We start from the raw sequence: 17,311 nt of genomic DNA on the forward strand, positions 1-17,311 counted from the left end.
GGGTGACCCTGGGCCAGTCACAGTTCTCAGCCCCACTTATGTCACAAGGTGTCTGTTGTGAGGAGGGGAGGGGAAGGTGATGGTAAGCAGCTTTGAGACTCCTTAAAGGTAGAGAAAAGTGCGGTATAAAAACCAACTCTTCTTTTTCTTTTTAAAATATATTTTATGTGACTTAAGCAAATCATTACACTGTTAGTTAGGGAGGTTTTAGCTACTGTGGCCTTCATTGTCCTGAGGAGGCAAGGCCAACAGTCTACCATTCCATAATTCGACTGATAGGAGCAGAGCAACATGCCACTTTCCCCTGGCTTCAGGTATCCAGTAGATGTGGTTACCTCAAGGATTCAAGCAACAAGCTAGGGGAAATAATCTATATTGTATTTAAACAACTGCTAAAACAATATGTAACAATAACCACTAGATGGCACTATTGCAGACATAGTGTAAGCTTCATCAGTATCATGCCAGAAAGTGAAGATGCTGAAGATAGATTTGACACAATGTTTTGCTGACAATAAGTGGAAAAATCTAATGGTTTTGACACGTTTCTCATTTCTTTCTATCATTAGCTTCCTGATTTCAAGATCATGTCTGCCTTATTTATAGAAACGAAAACTCGAGTAACGCAGTAGTTACCAGATGACTAGAATTCATCGATTATGTAACCCATCCCTTTGAAAATGCCATGGGATTAGAAAATGAAAAACACATATTTGACATTTTAATTGAATAACATTTTTTAAAATCCAGTGGAATTTGCTAGAATTCTCAATTTAGTGAGAAATAGAAGAACAGTAAAATTATTACCAATGCCCTGAGAATAAGCTTTGAATACTTAAGTAAATGGAGTTCTGTAATTGTGAGCAACCATTGGATACTCTGGCTGGCTGAACATGGTGCACTAAAAGTATTAAGAGGGTGATCTTAACAGACAATGGTAGGACCCACAGCGTTACATTTTCATCTGATTTTCCTCCAAGCAGCTGAGAGGTTCCTCTCCTCCTCCTCTCAACAACCCTATGATGCAGTCTAGCCTGAGAAAGAAGGATTTGGTCAGGCCTCTACTGTCCTGCAGACACCCTGACCCACTACACGTAGTAGCTCTTTAGAGCTTTATAGGATAAAAGTATCATGAAAGACACTGCACCAGATTTTTCTTCCTTTAGCATGTTAATGTTTCAGAGTATTGCCCAGCCTAGTACAGAGGTTTACAGGTCCAGATAAACTTGTTGGAGAAAACCCCTCTTTTGATCCAGATTTCTGAAGTGAATGGGCTTTTAACAGTGCTGAACTGTGTTGCTAAGTCTCATCTGGCAAATTAAGCTTTTGTACAAATAAGACAATATCTACAAAGTCAAGAAAACCGGTGCCTCTTCTCAGAGCTTGGAAGAGTTTTACAAGTCCATAGTTGGGAAGGTGTAGACTATGGGATTTAATGTACACTGCGGCAACTGTGTCTCTCAATGTGACTTGTGAAGTTGAAACCACAAAGTGGCATCCAGAATGCATTTGACATGTATGAAGCTTTTGAGAGGGAAGGCAGGGGGAAAATGGCCAGGAGGTGGGCTGGTGAGTAGCATTTGTTTCCTGGAAAGCTTATGTTACCAGTAGTTACTGATCAAAATGCATCAATCTTCTTTCTCCTGTGATTCTTCTGTTGTTGAATGGTGCTGCACCTGGCCAACATTTTTGCCATCCAGTCACTCGAGACTCCTGTTGACTGCTTGACTCATTCACACAATGGTGGTTTAATGCACCTATGGTTGGCTGGACCATTGGAAACTGAGTGGAACTGAGTGGAAGTTGATCCCTCCAGCTGATGTTCAGCTTCTTGGCATTTCACCTTTGCAGGTTCCAATTAAACCTGTTAAGTTCTTGTGCTTTAACCTTCCTTACAGGGATCTATCAAGTGGCTTCCCAAGTCTCCTAAGTTGCATGGCAGTCATAATTGGAGTTCCCAGGGCACTCGCTGGGCATCTCTGAAGGGCAAGGAGAGTACTCATGGCGATAGTCTATACAAATTCAGTTCAACCAATGAAAAATGGAAAGACGGAAGAATCAGTCCTGAGCAAGAAGCTGAGGAGCTGGAGGATCCTGATGAGGATGTAAGGAATCCAGTTCTGTAGACTCTGTACCCTTCTATATTTATATTCTGGCTCAAGAAAGCCCATTGTATGCATGTCTGGTACAATTTGTTACAAACAGATTACAGAGTAGGATCTAGGACAGCATGTCCCAACCTGTGGGTCCCAACCCAAAAGTGGGTTGTGAAGCCTGAGAAAATGGATCCCGTGCTTTATTGATTGTGCATGCTCTGACTTTTAAAGTGGGTCACCATACCAAGGACCTGTAGGTCACCACACCCAAAATGCTGGGGTCTAGAGCATATGATGTAGTTTCCTACTGGTCTAGAGCATATGATGTAGTTTCCTTGTTAGAACTGGGTTTGTCAGTGCCTGAATAGGAGGTTGCCCTAAAAATGCAGTGTACTTTGGGTTAAGTTCATGGAAGAAAGGTAAGATATAAATGTAACAGAGGAGCAGTATATATTGCTTCCAGCTCAATTGGAAACCTTCAGGAGTGTGCTCATGTAGACTAGCATTATGGGAATGGTCCTGTGGCTGTCTAATTGTTTTCTTTTTTGCATTCTGGTCCACAGTCCATTTTGTTTGCTGCTGTCACCCCTAATGTCTGCTCCTAAGAATAACAGGGTATTTTTAAAGCATATATAGAAAGCAGTATGTTTCCCTCTTCCCCAAGGGGGAACTCAGTTTCGCATGAATGCTTGTAATGGGCCTGCATTCCTTTTTGGATGTGACCCAACTGCTTTTTTGGTGCAACCTCGCACCCATGTTTCTGGCTTACTTCAACACAACCGGAGCCATTTTCATTTTATTTGAAGTGCCTTGTCTCCATTTCAGGGATATTAACATTGTCTTTTAACAATGGTTCTTTCTCTTAAAAACCAAAAACAGGAGCCTATATCCAAATTCTCTGGGAGTCTCTTTGATACTTGCGATCCCATCCGAGATCAAAGAAATGCGAGAGTTGCTTTTCAAGAGAGACAGAAGGCAGCAACGAAGGTGAAACCTTTTCCAGTGCTCAGTAATAAGCACTCAGTTCCAGCTGCAGCCCCAAAAGAAGGCAACAGAAGGTTTTCAAAGGAAACCAAAGAGCAAATCCCAAGAACTGCAGGTGCCAGTGAGCCACCCTTGAAGGTAAATCGTCAGTAGTGATGCTCCTTCATCTTAATTCAGCACTTTAGAACTGCAAGCTGCTAAGTGATGCCTCTGACCAAGACTTTCCCTCCAAAGGAAGCCCACTAACAGACGCCAAAGTCAACACACATACATAGATATGTAATTAGAAAGCTGAAGACAAATAGTGTAAACACTTAGGGATGCTTGCAATGGGCCTACTGCAAGGATCATACTGGGAACTTAGTTCCAAGGTATGCATGGGCCTGATTCAGCTCAGCATGGGCACTCAGGGAAAGGGTGCTTAAGACTTCCCTTGCCTTTTTGCCCAAGCTGAAATGGCCCCTAGCAAGCTGCTACTTGTTCCATTAGGGAAACTGAACTTGTACTGATGCCTACATGTAAGTTTCCCCAGTGGGGCATTCGTGCCTCTCCGTAGCCATTTCAAGTCAGGAAACTTGTGCAGGGGGGAAAGTTAAACCTTCTCTCCCTTTGCACTTAGAAACTGAGTTCCCAGCATGGACCCAGGGTGCACATCTGACAGTCTATGTGTCTGTCATGTAGACTTTGTAATGGATATTAGCATTATACTCTGGCAGGGGCATTATATGCAAATTTAGGAGTGAGGAAATAAGAAAGGCTAAACCAGCTTGGCAACAGCCCCTCGGGTTTGATTTAAAAGCTGGTACGCAGTAAGCTTTATATCCCTCTAACTCTAAGGGAGCTACAGACCAAGTCTCCTGTAAAAGGATTAGACTATGTAATGAATGAATAGGCCCTGATGAATCAGAAAGAACATTTCTTCTTGTCTCCAAGCATACTGCAAGAACTAGTGTCCTTATGGTGATCATGCAATCTCTAGGGAACTTTTAATGCCATCTTCAACTATAATACTTATCTAGGACCTTGATTTCACATGGGAGGGGGGGGAGCATTTGAGCCAGAGTTTCCCAGACCAGAACTCCATCCACCCACTATGCCAGGGTGGTTCTTTCAGTTTTTTTAATTTACCCATAATGTGAGAGAGCTTATTTTGGAAGAGGATGGCCTCAATATTTCAGGATGACAGGCCTAGATGGAACATATTGGTGGCACATTGTGGTCATAGTAAACAAGTCACATCAGCTTGTCTGAGTGAGAATGAGCTCAGGAAAAACATACTATGCATGGATTATTTTTCACAGAAAGTGCAACTTGTAAAGCTATAACATAATTGGCTCCATTTGTTGAGTATATGAAACAGACATACTGTAAACCATTAATGGTTGTTGTAGAAAACCATGCAAGAAATCGTTGCCTTAAGCATAAAACTAAAACAATTAAATGTATCTTGGCTTGGCAATGTAATGTATTAGAAAATTAAATCCTGCTTTATTTCATTATGAAATGGTATTCTATTTCATGAGGAGTTAATGTTTAGATTGCATTTATGCCAGAGGCGCATGGGGGAAGGAGGGGCAAGAGATTTTAATGTTGAGGGAAGATTCTTTAAGATCTGAAGCAGTACACTTGGAAATATTCAAAGATTAACCGACTTGGAAGGGGGGACACAGTTTGTATATGAAGAACATGTGTTGTGGCAACCTGATGAAATTGATAATGAACATCTGAAAGATTCCTTACTCAAAGTCAGGCCATTGGTCCATCTAGCTCAGCAGTGACTACTGCCCTCCACGTTTTTAGACTGAAAAGCCATTGCAAAACACTGCCCCATGAGATATTTAACTGGAGATGCCAAGGATTGAATCTGGGACACTGTGCATGCAAAGTATGGGATCTACCACCGAGTCATGGGCTTTCCCCATAATTATACCAATGTTATTAACATCAGTCAAGCAGTCAACCTTGGGCTTTAACAACAGGGGCTGATGTCATTGACTTGCATATTTATATGTTGGCCCACTTAATTATTTGGAACAATAGGTCCACGGTATGTGGAACCACTAAATTGGCTGGAAATATTAGTGCTTCTGAGAAAGTCACACATGCCTCCCCTTTGTCTTTCCCAATGACACTTCCTGTTCCAGTTTCCCTATATCAGTAGAATTATACAGAAACATGTTGCTAGAATAAAAACATACTGTCTCTGTGTGTGGTATGCACTACTCCAGTGATTTTTGTTTAATTTCAGGGTACTTTTTAATTTAATTTCCCAGGGCCTGTGCTTCAAGGAATTTAAATATGGATAATGGTAGATTGCTGCAGATGAAGAATAAATGAAGTCCATATTATCTCCTTTGCTTTTCTGCAACCAAAGCATATTTTGTTGATCTAAAGCTTACTAGCTTGAATTAGAATAACCTGAATAAACTCTTTTGAAATTTTATTGAACATCACATTTAATCTACTATATAAATTGGCCATGAAGTCTCCTATGCTTCCATTCCTTGTTTTTCTTCCCCTTTTAATTTTGTTTAAGCAAATACATATGGTTGTTCTGAAAGATAAAGACTCTCTCTATAATATCCTCACATGAACAGCACTTGAAATAACATAACAAAACCAGATAACTATTTTTCAACTTTGTTCCATGAACATAGGGTTCTTTTCCCCCCTCTTTAAAATGTTAGGTTTTTCAAAACTTACTTTCCTTTTGTTTTTCACATTTCTTATTAAAAATAAATTGTTGTTTTTTTAAAATGTAATTGAACTGCCTATGAGTCTTACAAATGTTCCTTCTGGTTGTATGTGGTCTCAGGAAAAGAACACATGAGCCCTGCTGGATCAGACCAGCAGTCCACTTAGTCTGTTTCACACACTGTTTCACACAGTGGTCAAGACTATAAAGGGACATAATTCCTACAGCACAGGCACTGTGGGGTACTCAATTCATTTTGAACTAAAGAGCTCTGCACTCCCACTGCCTTCTACGTGGTTTTCATTGGTAGTTTCTTGTCTAGAGTTGTAAATAAAGTTCTGCATTTTCTTTGAACTGGCCATTCAATATCAACTATAATTCTTTGCCAGATAACCTTTATTGTGTGCAGCCAAATGGGAAGTCTTGGTATTAGCTTTGCTGGGGGAAAAGGCTCATCTCCATATAAGGAAAATGGTGAGGTGCCTTTCAAGAGGCATATGGAGAGTGTTACTACTACTGTCTTAACTCACAAAAGTACTAGCCTTATTGCCTTTTCCCTTTCTATACATCTGAGTTTTTAAAAAGTCTTTAGGTTCAACAGCAGCTCTTGTGGCTCGCCTCAGCACGTAAAGGGCACTGTTGAAAGAAGGAATGGATTAAGGCTCACTGTTGCTAAGGCCCAAACTAGACAATGTGAAGCTGCTTGTGTCTCTTCCTTCCAGATTTACAGGACTAAGATGAGGAGAGGAGAAAGAGGACCCTGAACCCTTTTCCATCTGGCAGCTTTTCAGTCAAAATGCTGGGTTTGATCCAACCAGCTTTTCTGTTGGTGACCATCAAAAAATGGCAATGCCCAGATCATGGGACCTGCACGTACAAAAGCTATGAGAGATGAGGGAAGTGGTGAGATTGAGTGAAAAAAGCTGGCTAGATCCAACTTGCCATCTTCCAACTGTATTTCTGCTCACATAGGGAAATATATGAGTGCACATCTGCTTGTTCAACAATGCTTGAAAAGTTAACTTCACTGTCTTATTATTTTTTAAGGATACCCTTACTTCAGAACCCAGCACACCTGATTCTGTTTCTCTACCATCATCTAAAAGTGGGTCTTTCCAGACAGCAAACCATGTTATAATGGTATGTAATTATGGGGAGAAAATGGTGAAGCATTAAAAACAAATGTTTTGAATTTTGAAAATACAGTTAAATCTCTCTGTCTCTTTCTCTGTGTCTCTCCCGGCAGTTGGCTTTTAAATGGTCAGATTTTTGTGCTGATGTTTTAAAAACCCAGCAGATGTCAGTATTACCCTGAATTACCATCATTTTAGATTCTGGGGGAATAAATGGTGCTAGCCAACAGTTGGGAAACAAAAAAGCAACAACATAATTTTGCTTCATTTTAGTAAATTGGAATAAATTAGAATGCAATATTGCTATAGCTGTTGAAATTTACTAGTAGTTTATATCGGCTATTTATACCTCCCAACAAGCTAAAATTTTGGTTAATGAATCAATGTCAGATAACTGCCAAATCACGAAAGGGACTAGACAGGGATGTCCCTTATCTCCACTTTTATTTTTGTTGGTGTTGGAACCGCTATGTGTGAAACTAAGAAGTATGGAGGACATCCGCGGGCTAAGAATTAAAAAACATGAATTTAAGTTGAGAGCATTCGCGGATGACCTACTGCTAATTTTGGAAAACCCAACACAGTCAATGAATATACTTCAGGAGACTTTGGATGATTTTGGAAAAGTATCAGGCTTTAAAGTGAATCAAGAAAAAACAAAGATAATATTTAAAAATTTATCGGAAATACAACAACAGGAATTTATATCATATACTGGCTGGGAGAAAGCTAACAAAGTTAAATACCTGGGAATTTGGATCACTGCAAAGAATAAAGATTTGTTAACCAACAATTACCTCAAGTTATGGGGTAAGATTAAAACTGATATGATTATATGGTCAAACAAAAAATTGTCATTAATGGGACGTATCTCAATGATCCAAATGAATGTCTTACCGAGGATGCTCTTCTTATTCCAAAATTTACCGATAATATCACAAACAAAATATTTTGAAACTTGGAGGAAAGATATTTCAAACTTCATCTGGCAAGGAAAAAAACCAAGGACTGCTTATAAATACTTGGTGGATCTAAAAACTAGAGGAGGTTTAGCACTGCCTAACTTTCAACTCTATGCTGAAGCGGTAGCTTTAGTATGGCTAAAAGACTGGATGAATTTGTCAAATGTACGTTTGCTAGACTTGGAAGGTTATAATAACTTAAGTGGATGGCATGGTTATTTGTGGTATGATAAAATTAAATTACAAGCAACATTCCGTAATCATATAATCAGGTCCTCTCTACTTCGTATTTGGATGAGATATAAACACATTTTGGAACCAGAAACACCGATGTGGATATCACCCCAAGAAATGCTAACTTTGCGCCCACTTAGACCAGACAAATTTATTACTTATCAAGATCTAATTAATTGGGAAGGAAAGAAATGCTCACTAAAAGACTTTCAACTGCTTAAGGATGATTTACAATGGCTTCAATATTACCAAATCAAATCAGTTTTTGTACAAGATGCAAAAAAAGGTTTCTCTAAAGAAAAATCTCCTTTTCAAAGGATTCTACTAGACGATAATACAAAGCTGATTTCTAAAATGTATAATCTCCTTTTAACAATATACTGTGAGCAGGACACGATTAAACCAACTATGATCGATTGGGCTCAAAATGTGGGACATGATATTGTTTTAAATAAATGGGAAAGATTATGGTCTAAAGATTTAAAAGGAATAAAAGCACAGTCAGTGCGAGAAAACATCTACAAAATGATGTATAGATGGTATCTAACACCCAAGAAAATTGCAAAGATTTATAAAACGATGTCCCCTACTTGTTGGAAATGTAACAAAGAAATTGGTTCCTTTTATCACATGTGGTGGACCTGTGACAAAGCCAAAGACTTCTGGGACATGATTTATAACGAACTGAGATTAATACTACAAAAGAATATATCCAAAACACCAGAAATGATGTTATTGAGTATGATTCCAGACGACTTAGCAACACAAAGAACCTTTTTGATATATGCCACAACAGCTGCGAGACTGCTTTATGCAGCGAAATGGAAAGGGCTAGAAACTCCAGAGAAAAAAGACTGGATTGTTAAAATGTTTGAAGTGGCAGAAATGGCAAAACTCACAGCTATTCTAAATGAAGAAAATGACGTTCGGTTTTTGGGGGAATGGGGGGCGTGGATGCATTATTGTGAATATGAGTTAAAATTGGGAAGAATGGAAGAATATTTTCTAATCTGATCCAGAGGATTATTTTTGATTTTTTTTATATTGAATAAGCATAATTATATTTACTAACAGATTATGGTTTTTTATATATGGTATTGATATTTTATCAAGATTAGATTACCTATGACGGGATGAACTTTTTATTAAGAGGCAGATAGAGGTGATGGGGAAGTCAAAAAATTTTCCATTTCTTTTTTTCTTTTTTCTTTTCTCTTTTTTATTATATGATATGGAATTATAACAACTTTAGGTTAGAATTGAAATCTGATATTGTTATAGATGTTGTTTAATGCAATGGAAAATTTCTATCATAAAACCCAATAAAATTTATATATATATATAAAAAAATTTACTAGTAGTTTACATTTTAGCAAACCTTTATTAAACATTAGAAAAATCTCAACAAAGGTTATGATCAGGTAACTCCCTCCATCTCTGTTGTTTGGGAGGACCTCTTCCAATGGAAGACCCCCAACTCTTGGAGCTGGTGAAGGCTAAGTAACAATCATTTTGACAAGTACTGGGAATCCTAAAAAATTGAAAACTAGGCTCTTCTGACTAAAAGCAATTTGATTCTTCCGTCATTTACTGGTAAGCATTGAAACGTACCAAGACAGATCAATCGACTTTGATATTTACTACCAAATACCAGTGGCTTCCAAGAGACACCTTCCTTTCTCTTGAATCGCCCCATTAGGGACCAATGTGAAACACTACAGTTGAGTCCGATCCGGCTATTCATTAGCCTTTTTTACTTTAAACCAGGATTACTAAATCTTTCTATCTTTTTAGCCTACTCTGTAATTTGTTACTTCAGAATACAGTAATTTTCTCCCTTTTATAACCAGCCTGATTCACAAAATTATAATGGCTCTTAGACTTTTCCAGTGCAAAAATTGTAAGTCAAAATATCTGTGTAAATGATGTTAATTATGGCAAACTGCCAGTACAGTCAAAAGCCAGTATCTTGGAATAGAATTTGGGAGACCCAGATTAAAATCTCCATTCATCATGAAGCGCTTGCGGTGACCTTAGGCCAAGTCACTCTCTCAGCCTAAACTGCCTCACAAGGTTGATGTGAGGATAAGGTAGGGAAGGTGGAAACTATGTACAGAGCAAGAAGTTCCTTGGAGGAAGGCTGGGATAAAAATGTGCTAGCCAGAAGTCCTTAGAAAGTGTGAGCTCTTAACTCATGCATGCCTACTAACACTAAGAGGAGAGATGACTTCCAGCAAGAAGGAAAAGTAATAGTTGGAGCGGTAGGTTCTTGGCTATTGATTTGTCAATTACAGTATTGAGCATTCCATTGACATTAGATGGCAAAAAAAGAAGGAAAGGAAATTGCTGGAAGCAGAAGTAGATAGGGTATGTTTGGTAGAGGAACCAAACATGGAGCCACAGAGTGTGTCATGTCAAATATAAAATACTGAAATATAATATTAGCTTGGTTGATACAGATTTCCAGTATTCAGAGAATATTTGAGTGACTGAAGCATATCTGGGGAGTATTTGACATGAGAAGAGCTTTTGGGAGCAAATTTGTTTCTGAGCTACTTTCTCATTCATCTATTGCAATTGACGTTTTTTCTCTGTCCTCTTTTGTGGTGCCTCAGATACCTCGAATCATCCTGACACGCCCTTCCACTTCCGATGAAGATGCTGACCAATTAGCACAAGACCCTGATGACTCTGAGCCTGAAGAAACAGACAACATTGAAAGCCATTTCTATTCAGACTGTTTAAACCATGCTTTTAACCCTCCTTAATAAAGTATTCTCTTTAGGGGGAAACAAAGGCTTCATGGTAATTCTTGCTGTTATGAATGTGGTACATTATCTGCACTGCCTTATTAGAAGTTTAAACTAATAAAATGGAGTTGAATTTTGACAGACAAGAAAAATCTATCAGTGTTCCAGTTTCCCTCAAACTTTACTTGGGCTGTGATTTCCAAAGCTGAAGAACAGCCATCTGCAAACAATTACTTTTGCCAAAGGTACCGATGAAGAGATTTTTTTAAAAATCACTTCTTAAGTACATTTTAATAAGATCATTGTTGTCATGCAGAGAACACCTTATTTTTATCAGAAGGGGGAAAGAAAAGTACAATTTAAACGTTGGCAGGGTGTCATATCCCTATTTTCTGTATCAGACAACTAATATACCTGAACTAAATGCTTATCTTTGATTTGAATGTTACCTTTTATGGTCAGTTTCTATCTGAATAAAATATTATTTTTCAGTTAAATCAATTATTGGTGTTTCTTTGGAGGCAAATAAATCAGAACCCATTCCAAAAATGTAATAGAGCCAGTTACTTCCATGTTTTAATAGCCTGATTGCAATTTTTTTCATAGTGGAATTTCAGGACATTCTTGCAACTCCTTTATTGAGTTGCTATATAAACTCAGGGCAGGTTTTGTAGGGCCGGTTTCCTTTTGGAGTAGGTAGACCAACTCGTATTTTTAACAATATGCTAATTTAGAAATATGAGAGATCAAGATAGTATTTAAGGGTGGCAAGAGAGCCAGTGTTGTCTTGTGGTTTACGTTTTGGACTGGGATCTGGAAAACCCAGGTTCGAATCCTCAATCTGCCATGGAAACTTGCTGGATGAGTTTGGGCCAGTCACACACTCTCAGCCTTGCAAGTATTTGGATGGGAGACCTCCAAGGAATACTAAGGGCGTGATGCAGAGGCACCTGAGTGCAGCAAACTCCTATCAATCACAGAATCTCTTAGATCCTCTACTCAATCCAACTGTTTTAATCACCCATTCCCTTGTGGGTGGATTGACTTTAGTGTGCTTTTCAGGTAGCTTGGAGAAAAGAGATTTAAAAATCTTGAGCTTAAAAAGCCTACACCTACTTCCATTTGTTGAAAGTTGAAAGAATGCCCTAAGATTACCATACTTAGTATTTATATCATGCTTTATATGAGTGCTTAACCTGTTTCAGAATTATGTTGGCTGCTATTTATACATTCCATTCCATTATAAGAAGTCTTCATCTGCCTGCGGGAGCTTAACAGTACAATCCTTGGAAGAGTTACCCCCTTCCAAGTCCATTGAAGTTGATGAATTTTGAAGCGTGCAATTCTGCATAAGATGGCACTACTGCTGGGTTTGATGAATGGATTATTTCCTAGAACAGTGATTGATTTTGCCTTGATCTGTTGTAAAGATGAAATTTTCTCCATTCCATACCAACTTTGAGTTCCATTTGCTTGGGAGAAAGACCATCCTATAAATATTTTAAATAAATATGTTGAAGATTAAGGCACAATTCTCCATGTAAAACCAGGCTGTTAATAACACACCCTTAACTTCCTGAATCTGGCTAAGCAAGCAAAAGAGATGTTCCTTGACCATCGCATATTGTTACAGAAAGGTTCCAAATGGAACAGGTTGTAAGGACAACATATGTACATAGGCTACTTTCAGGGAGACGTATGAAAACATCCCACTGCAATGGAACAGCTTCATGTTTATGGTAGACCCTTTCCTGACATAAGTAGTGCCAGTGCCAGCTGTTATGGAAATATTCTTCTACTTCGGGTGGCTGAAAGATGATGCTCCAGAACACAGATCTATGGGGCATGCTAGCAATTTTTATGCCCAATGACCACTTAGTTTTAGAACAGTATAGTCTCTGTCTCTCTCTCTCTCTCTCTCTGTCTCTCTCTCTCTCTCTCTCTCTCTCTCTCTCTCTCTGTATCTATCTATCTATCTATCTATCTATCTATCTATCTATCTATCTATCTATCTATCTATCTATCTATCTATCTATCTATCTATCTATCTATATTATATGACTGCTTCTAATGTTAAGTAATTAAATAAGTGAGTACTGGGCTAATTTTCATTAATCAAAAAACAGGGTGCGGGGAAGAGGGGGGAGAACCCAACCTTAAAAAATCAAAAGCTGGGTACCCAAGGTTGGGTGGAAAAGATAAAATAATAATAGAGAAATATATTTTATTTTAAGGCGCTATATAAGGATTAAAAACATAAAAATGGTAAAACATGGCACAATGGCATCTTAGAGGGTTGATAGACCTATAGCACATGACAGACACATTTTGGCCAGTAGGCCTTCATCAGTGGTCAAATTAAACCCAGGTTGATACTTGCATACTCATTCTGTATGGGAGACCAATACAGTGTAAGAACAACTTGCAGGCACTCCAACTGGAGGGCTTTACCATTTGAAATTTATTTAACACCCTTCACACTAGCCTGGGCTGGTATATGGTTGTCTGTATATGTTGAGATATTTGTAAATACTTGTGTATGCATTATATGGGTTTAATTTGACCACTGATGAAGGCTTGCTATTATTATTTTATCTTTTCCACCCAATTTTGGGTACCCAGCTAATTTTCATTAATTCAAAGACCACACAATTGCTGGATAATGTATTAATGCTATCATTTTGTAATTTCATTCTGAATGCAAAGCATTAGCAGAAAAAGTCAGAGCAGTAAAAAATTCTACAAACTTTATAAACTCTTACACTTCATACACACACATTAAGTTGCAATTTCACAAACTTTTAGTTAAGGTCATTTGAGGATGCATAACCATAAGATACTATGTGCTAAGTAATTTCATATAAACGTAAGAATCTGTCTGCTTCCAAATGTAGGATCTTGGGTGGACCTTGAAGATAGCATACTAGGGAATTAGAAAACATAGAAGATATTGGCCCATACAGGGATGCTCCCTCTCCAACAACAATAGTGTTCAGAGAGTGGTAAAAAAATTGTCAGAGCTGAGTGTGGTACATATGTTTCAGTGTTGGGGAAAATATTTGCTGAGTGCCAGTTCTTGGCTTCTGAACCCAATCCATTCCCTCAAATGGTTTCAGCTAATTTTTGATGTTCTGTATGGAAAAGATCAGGAGAGATGGTTCTAGTCCCTGTCCATTTGTATAGGTTCCCACTTGATTTATTGATTTAGGAACAAGCTATTAAGTTTACCTTTATTTTTGAAGTATGAATACCTAATGGAGCCAGTGCAAAATATTAAGAATTTCAAGGTGATGCACGCTTCATCTTGTTGAAAACACTGGATCATGAGTTAGCTGAGATCTTGTTGTAGTTCTTGCTTTCATGCTGCCCTGTTCACACCACCATGTATACCTGTGAACATCCAAGAAAGAAGGTGAACACTAATCTGTTCCTTTAAATATTGGAGGGCATTTCTACTTTGTCCTTGACAATTATGCCTGCGAAACACTGAGACCATCCCAGGAACGCAGATTCTAGTCAACCTGCCCTCAATCTTGGGAAGGCACCCTGCACTGAAGCATACTCAGACCTTATTTTTCTGCCTTTGAGCCAGCAGGTGGTAACAAACACATTTCCATTTTGTATTCAGAACCTTCCAAATCCCATGTCCAAGCGAGAAGGTTTGGCATGAATCCATGATCAAGTGCTTCCTCTTTGAAAAACAGACTGGAGCCATGTAGCACTCCAAGTTCCTGTGCCTCTGTTCTTCAGGGGTGGTCGTAACAAGAGAGTCTTATGCTGTACGTGATGTTTTCTCATTCTGCATTCCTTGTTATCTCACCCTTCTCTATAGTATTTACAGAGCAAGCAGTATTGTCTAAAGAGTGACAGCAACAGTTGCAGCTGTAGGAATGTGGCCTGTGATTCATCACAAGATTAACTTCCCTCTTGCCCTAAGATTCTATGCCAACGGAAAGGTAAGGACTCTGTTGATAACAGGGGGCAAAACTGAGGAAACTGAACACGTTTCATTTCCACTGGCAAAAAATTATATGCAGGAGTGAATTTGACACTGGACTTAATTGGTCACCCAGACTGCCTTGGGAACATTTTTCGCTAGACTTCCGCTCTGAACAGTGTGATATAGAGATAATGTCTCTGAGCACATTCAGATTGAGCTTCCCTTCACCATGCTAGCTGATTATGTGAAATACTCCCAAGAGAAGTACTTCAGTTTCTCTTGTAGTTGTAAGAAACCGCAGTTTAATGGTAGAGCACATGTTTTGTAGGTTTGTGGCCCCAAATTCGATCTCTAGCATTTCTCACCTCAGTTAGTTTAGAAGAGTAAGAAAAATCTCTAGCTTGGACTAGAGAGGCACTGTCAGTTAAAGTAGACAGCAGCGGGTGGTCTTGATGGACCATTAGTCTGACTTGGACCTAGTTCTTGCTGAGAGGTCATGTCTGAGTTGAATGCCTCTTCATGGCGCAAAAAAAAAAAAAAAAAAAAACCCCACAGAAATTCATCCCAACGTGCCTGGTTTCTGTGTGTATATTAAAATGTTTATGTGTTGCCTTTCTTTCAGGTAAGGAGTTCAAGGTGGTTATGCAACAGATATCGAAAAGGCTTATGGAAAACAACCTTATTTATAAACCTTAAAACAGGGGCTTCGTAAAAAATCCCCTTTGTTTCCTATTATGGGAATTTTCCATTAGCCAAGTTTCACTACATAGACGCAATCCTGTGTAAGTCGGCTAATGGAAAATTCCCGTAATAGGAGACAAAGGGGATTTTTTGCGAAGCTCCTGTGGGAGTACTTTTGGGGGTAGAGGTCCCAAATTTTCAGGGTAGCTTTCAGGGACTCTCCTTGCATGAACCCCAAGATTTGGTGAAGATTAAGTCACGGGGTCCTGCGTTATGGGCTCTGGAGAGGTCACCCCTCCCTCCTCCATAGACAAGCATTAGCCGATTAGTGAACAGAGAATCCCTACCTTCCAATGCTTGTCTATGGAGGCGAGAGGGGGCGACCTCTTCCAGACCTCATGACTTTGGACACCCCCAACCCAATCTTCACCAAACTTGGGGGTCCTTGCAAGGAGAGTCCCTGCAAGCTACCCTGCAAGTTTGGGCGCTCTACCTCAAAAAATGCCCCCCCAGGGCCAAATATTTTCAGGAAACCCTAGCCTGGGCATGCTGCCTCCATCCCTATTGACTTGGCCAGGCTTGCAGCAGCTGCCTCTGTCCCTCCCTGGCACAAAGGCTTCTCTCCCTAAGCCTGGCCAGGCCAGTGAGGGGTGGTGGCTGCTCCAAAGGAGGATGCCAGCAGTCATTGGTGGGTAAGTGGGGAGAGCTTCAAGGGTGGAGAGGTTGTTGGGGAGAGCTTTGAGGAGGGGAGGTTGTCGGGGAGAGCTTCCAGGATGGTTGTGGGGGAGAGCTTCGAGGGTGGAGGTGTTATTGGGGAGAGTGTCAAGGGTGGGGGTGTTGCAGAAAGCTTCAAGGGTGGGGGTTATTGGGGAGAGCTTCAAGGGAAAGAAACAAAGTGGGGGAGGGGTGCACCCTATCTGCAAGTTTCTTGCAGGTTCCCACTGGTTCATCCTAATGTCTGATAGAGAAATACAGGACTTGATCATGGCAGAAAATATCCATAGACCAAATTATTGTCGAAGGCTTTCATGGTCAGAGTTCATTGGTTCTTGTAGGTTATCCGGGCTGTGTGACTGTGGTCTTGGCATTTTCTTTCCTGACGTTTTGCCAGCAGCTGTGGCAAGCATCTTCAGAGGAGTAACACTGAAGGACAGTGTCTCTCAGTGTCAAGTATGTAGGAAGAGCAATATATAGTCAGAAAGGGGTTGGGTTTGAGCTGACTTCTGACAATGTACATTAATGTTCATATGTGCACACAAATAGTTTATATGAAACTCCAGGGTGCTTTTAGTGTAGTTTGTAAGAAAACATCCTTCGATTAGTTGTTGTGCCACTGTACTTCTCTGTCTCTGCTGTTAGCTGATCCCAAATCATTGCTGTGAATCGCTTCCAAGTCAACATTGCACTGGTTGGTGTGGCAACCAGAGGGTGTGTTGTTGTTGTAAACCTTGGAATCCATAGCTGAGCCAGGGAATGAGACCCGTCCCAGCCCAGTTGCTAATATTGAACTGATGACTATGAGCCATGAACTGCCACCAGGTTATTCTTCTATAGCTTGCTGAATACCAGGCCATGCAAATAAAAAGGAACTGAATGTATGCAAAAGGGTGCAGGGTATGATGTCATAGGATTTAAGCCCCAAGACCATTTATATGCTTAAAGCTAACTGACTAAACCCTTGTTTCTAAACATTCCTCCCTTGTACAGTCCAAATGCCTTACTTGTGTAATGCCTGCTATTAAGATACATCTGAAGATTACTCTCTGCTAATGGGACAACCGAGGAAGATGTGTACTTAACCAGACAAGACATTGGGCAGTCTGTGAATGGTTCTCC

At 39.6% G+C, this 17,311-nt stretch overlaps 1 protein-coding gene across 1 annotated transcript; it reads left to right on the top strand.

Annotated features, from left to right (window-relative positions):
* Positions 1–587: 587 nt before the first annotated feature.
* Positions 588–11,355, top strand: LOC130483404 (uncharacterized). The gene is made up of 5 exons (XM_056856165.1): positions 588–620; positions 1,899–2,105; positions 2,976–3,218; positions 6,823–6,915; positions 10,720–11,355. Exons 1-5 carry the CDS (start codon positions 588–590, stop codon positions 10,870–10,872), a joined length of 729 nt encoding a protein of 242 aa, XP_056712143.1. The 3' UTR covers positions 10,873–11,355.
* Positions 11,356–17,311: the final 5,956 nt, after the last annotated feature.

Source organism: Euleptes europaea, chromosome 10 (assembly GCF_029931775.1).
Source record: "Euleptes europaea isolate rEulEur1 chromosome 10, rEulEur1.hap1, whole genome shotgun sequence".
Taxonomy (NCBI): Eukaryota; Metazoa; Chordata; class Lepidosauria; order Squamata; family Sphaerodactylidae; genus Euleptes; species Euleptes europaea.

Coding starts and splice junctions, on each gene's coding strand:
- LOC130483404 (XM_056856165.1), top strand. CDS start 588: ATGTCTGCCTTATTTATAGAAACGAAAACTCGA. Junction 621..1,898: donor TTATAGAAACGAAAACTCGA/GTAACGCAGTAG, acceptor CCTTCCTTACAG/GGATCTATCAAGTGGCTTCC. Junction 6,916..10,719: donor CAGCAAACCATGTTATAATG/GTATGTAATTAT, acceptor GTGGTGCCTCAG/ATACCTCGAATCATCCTGAC.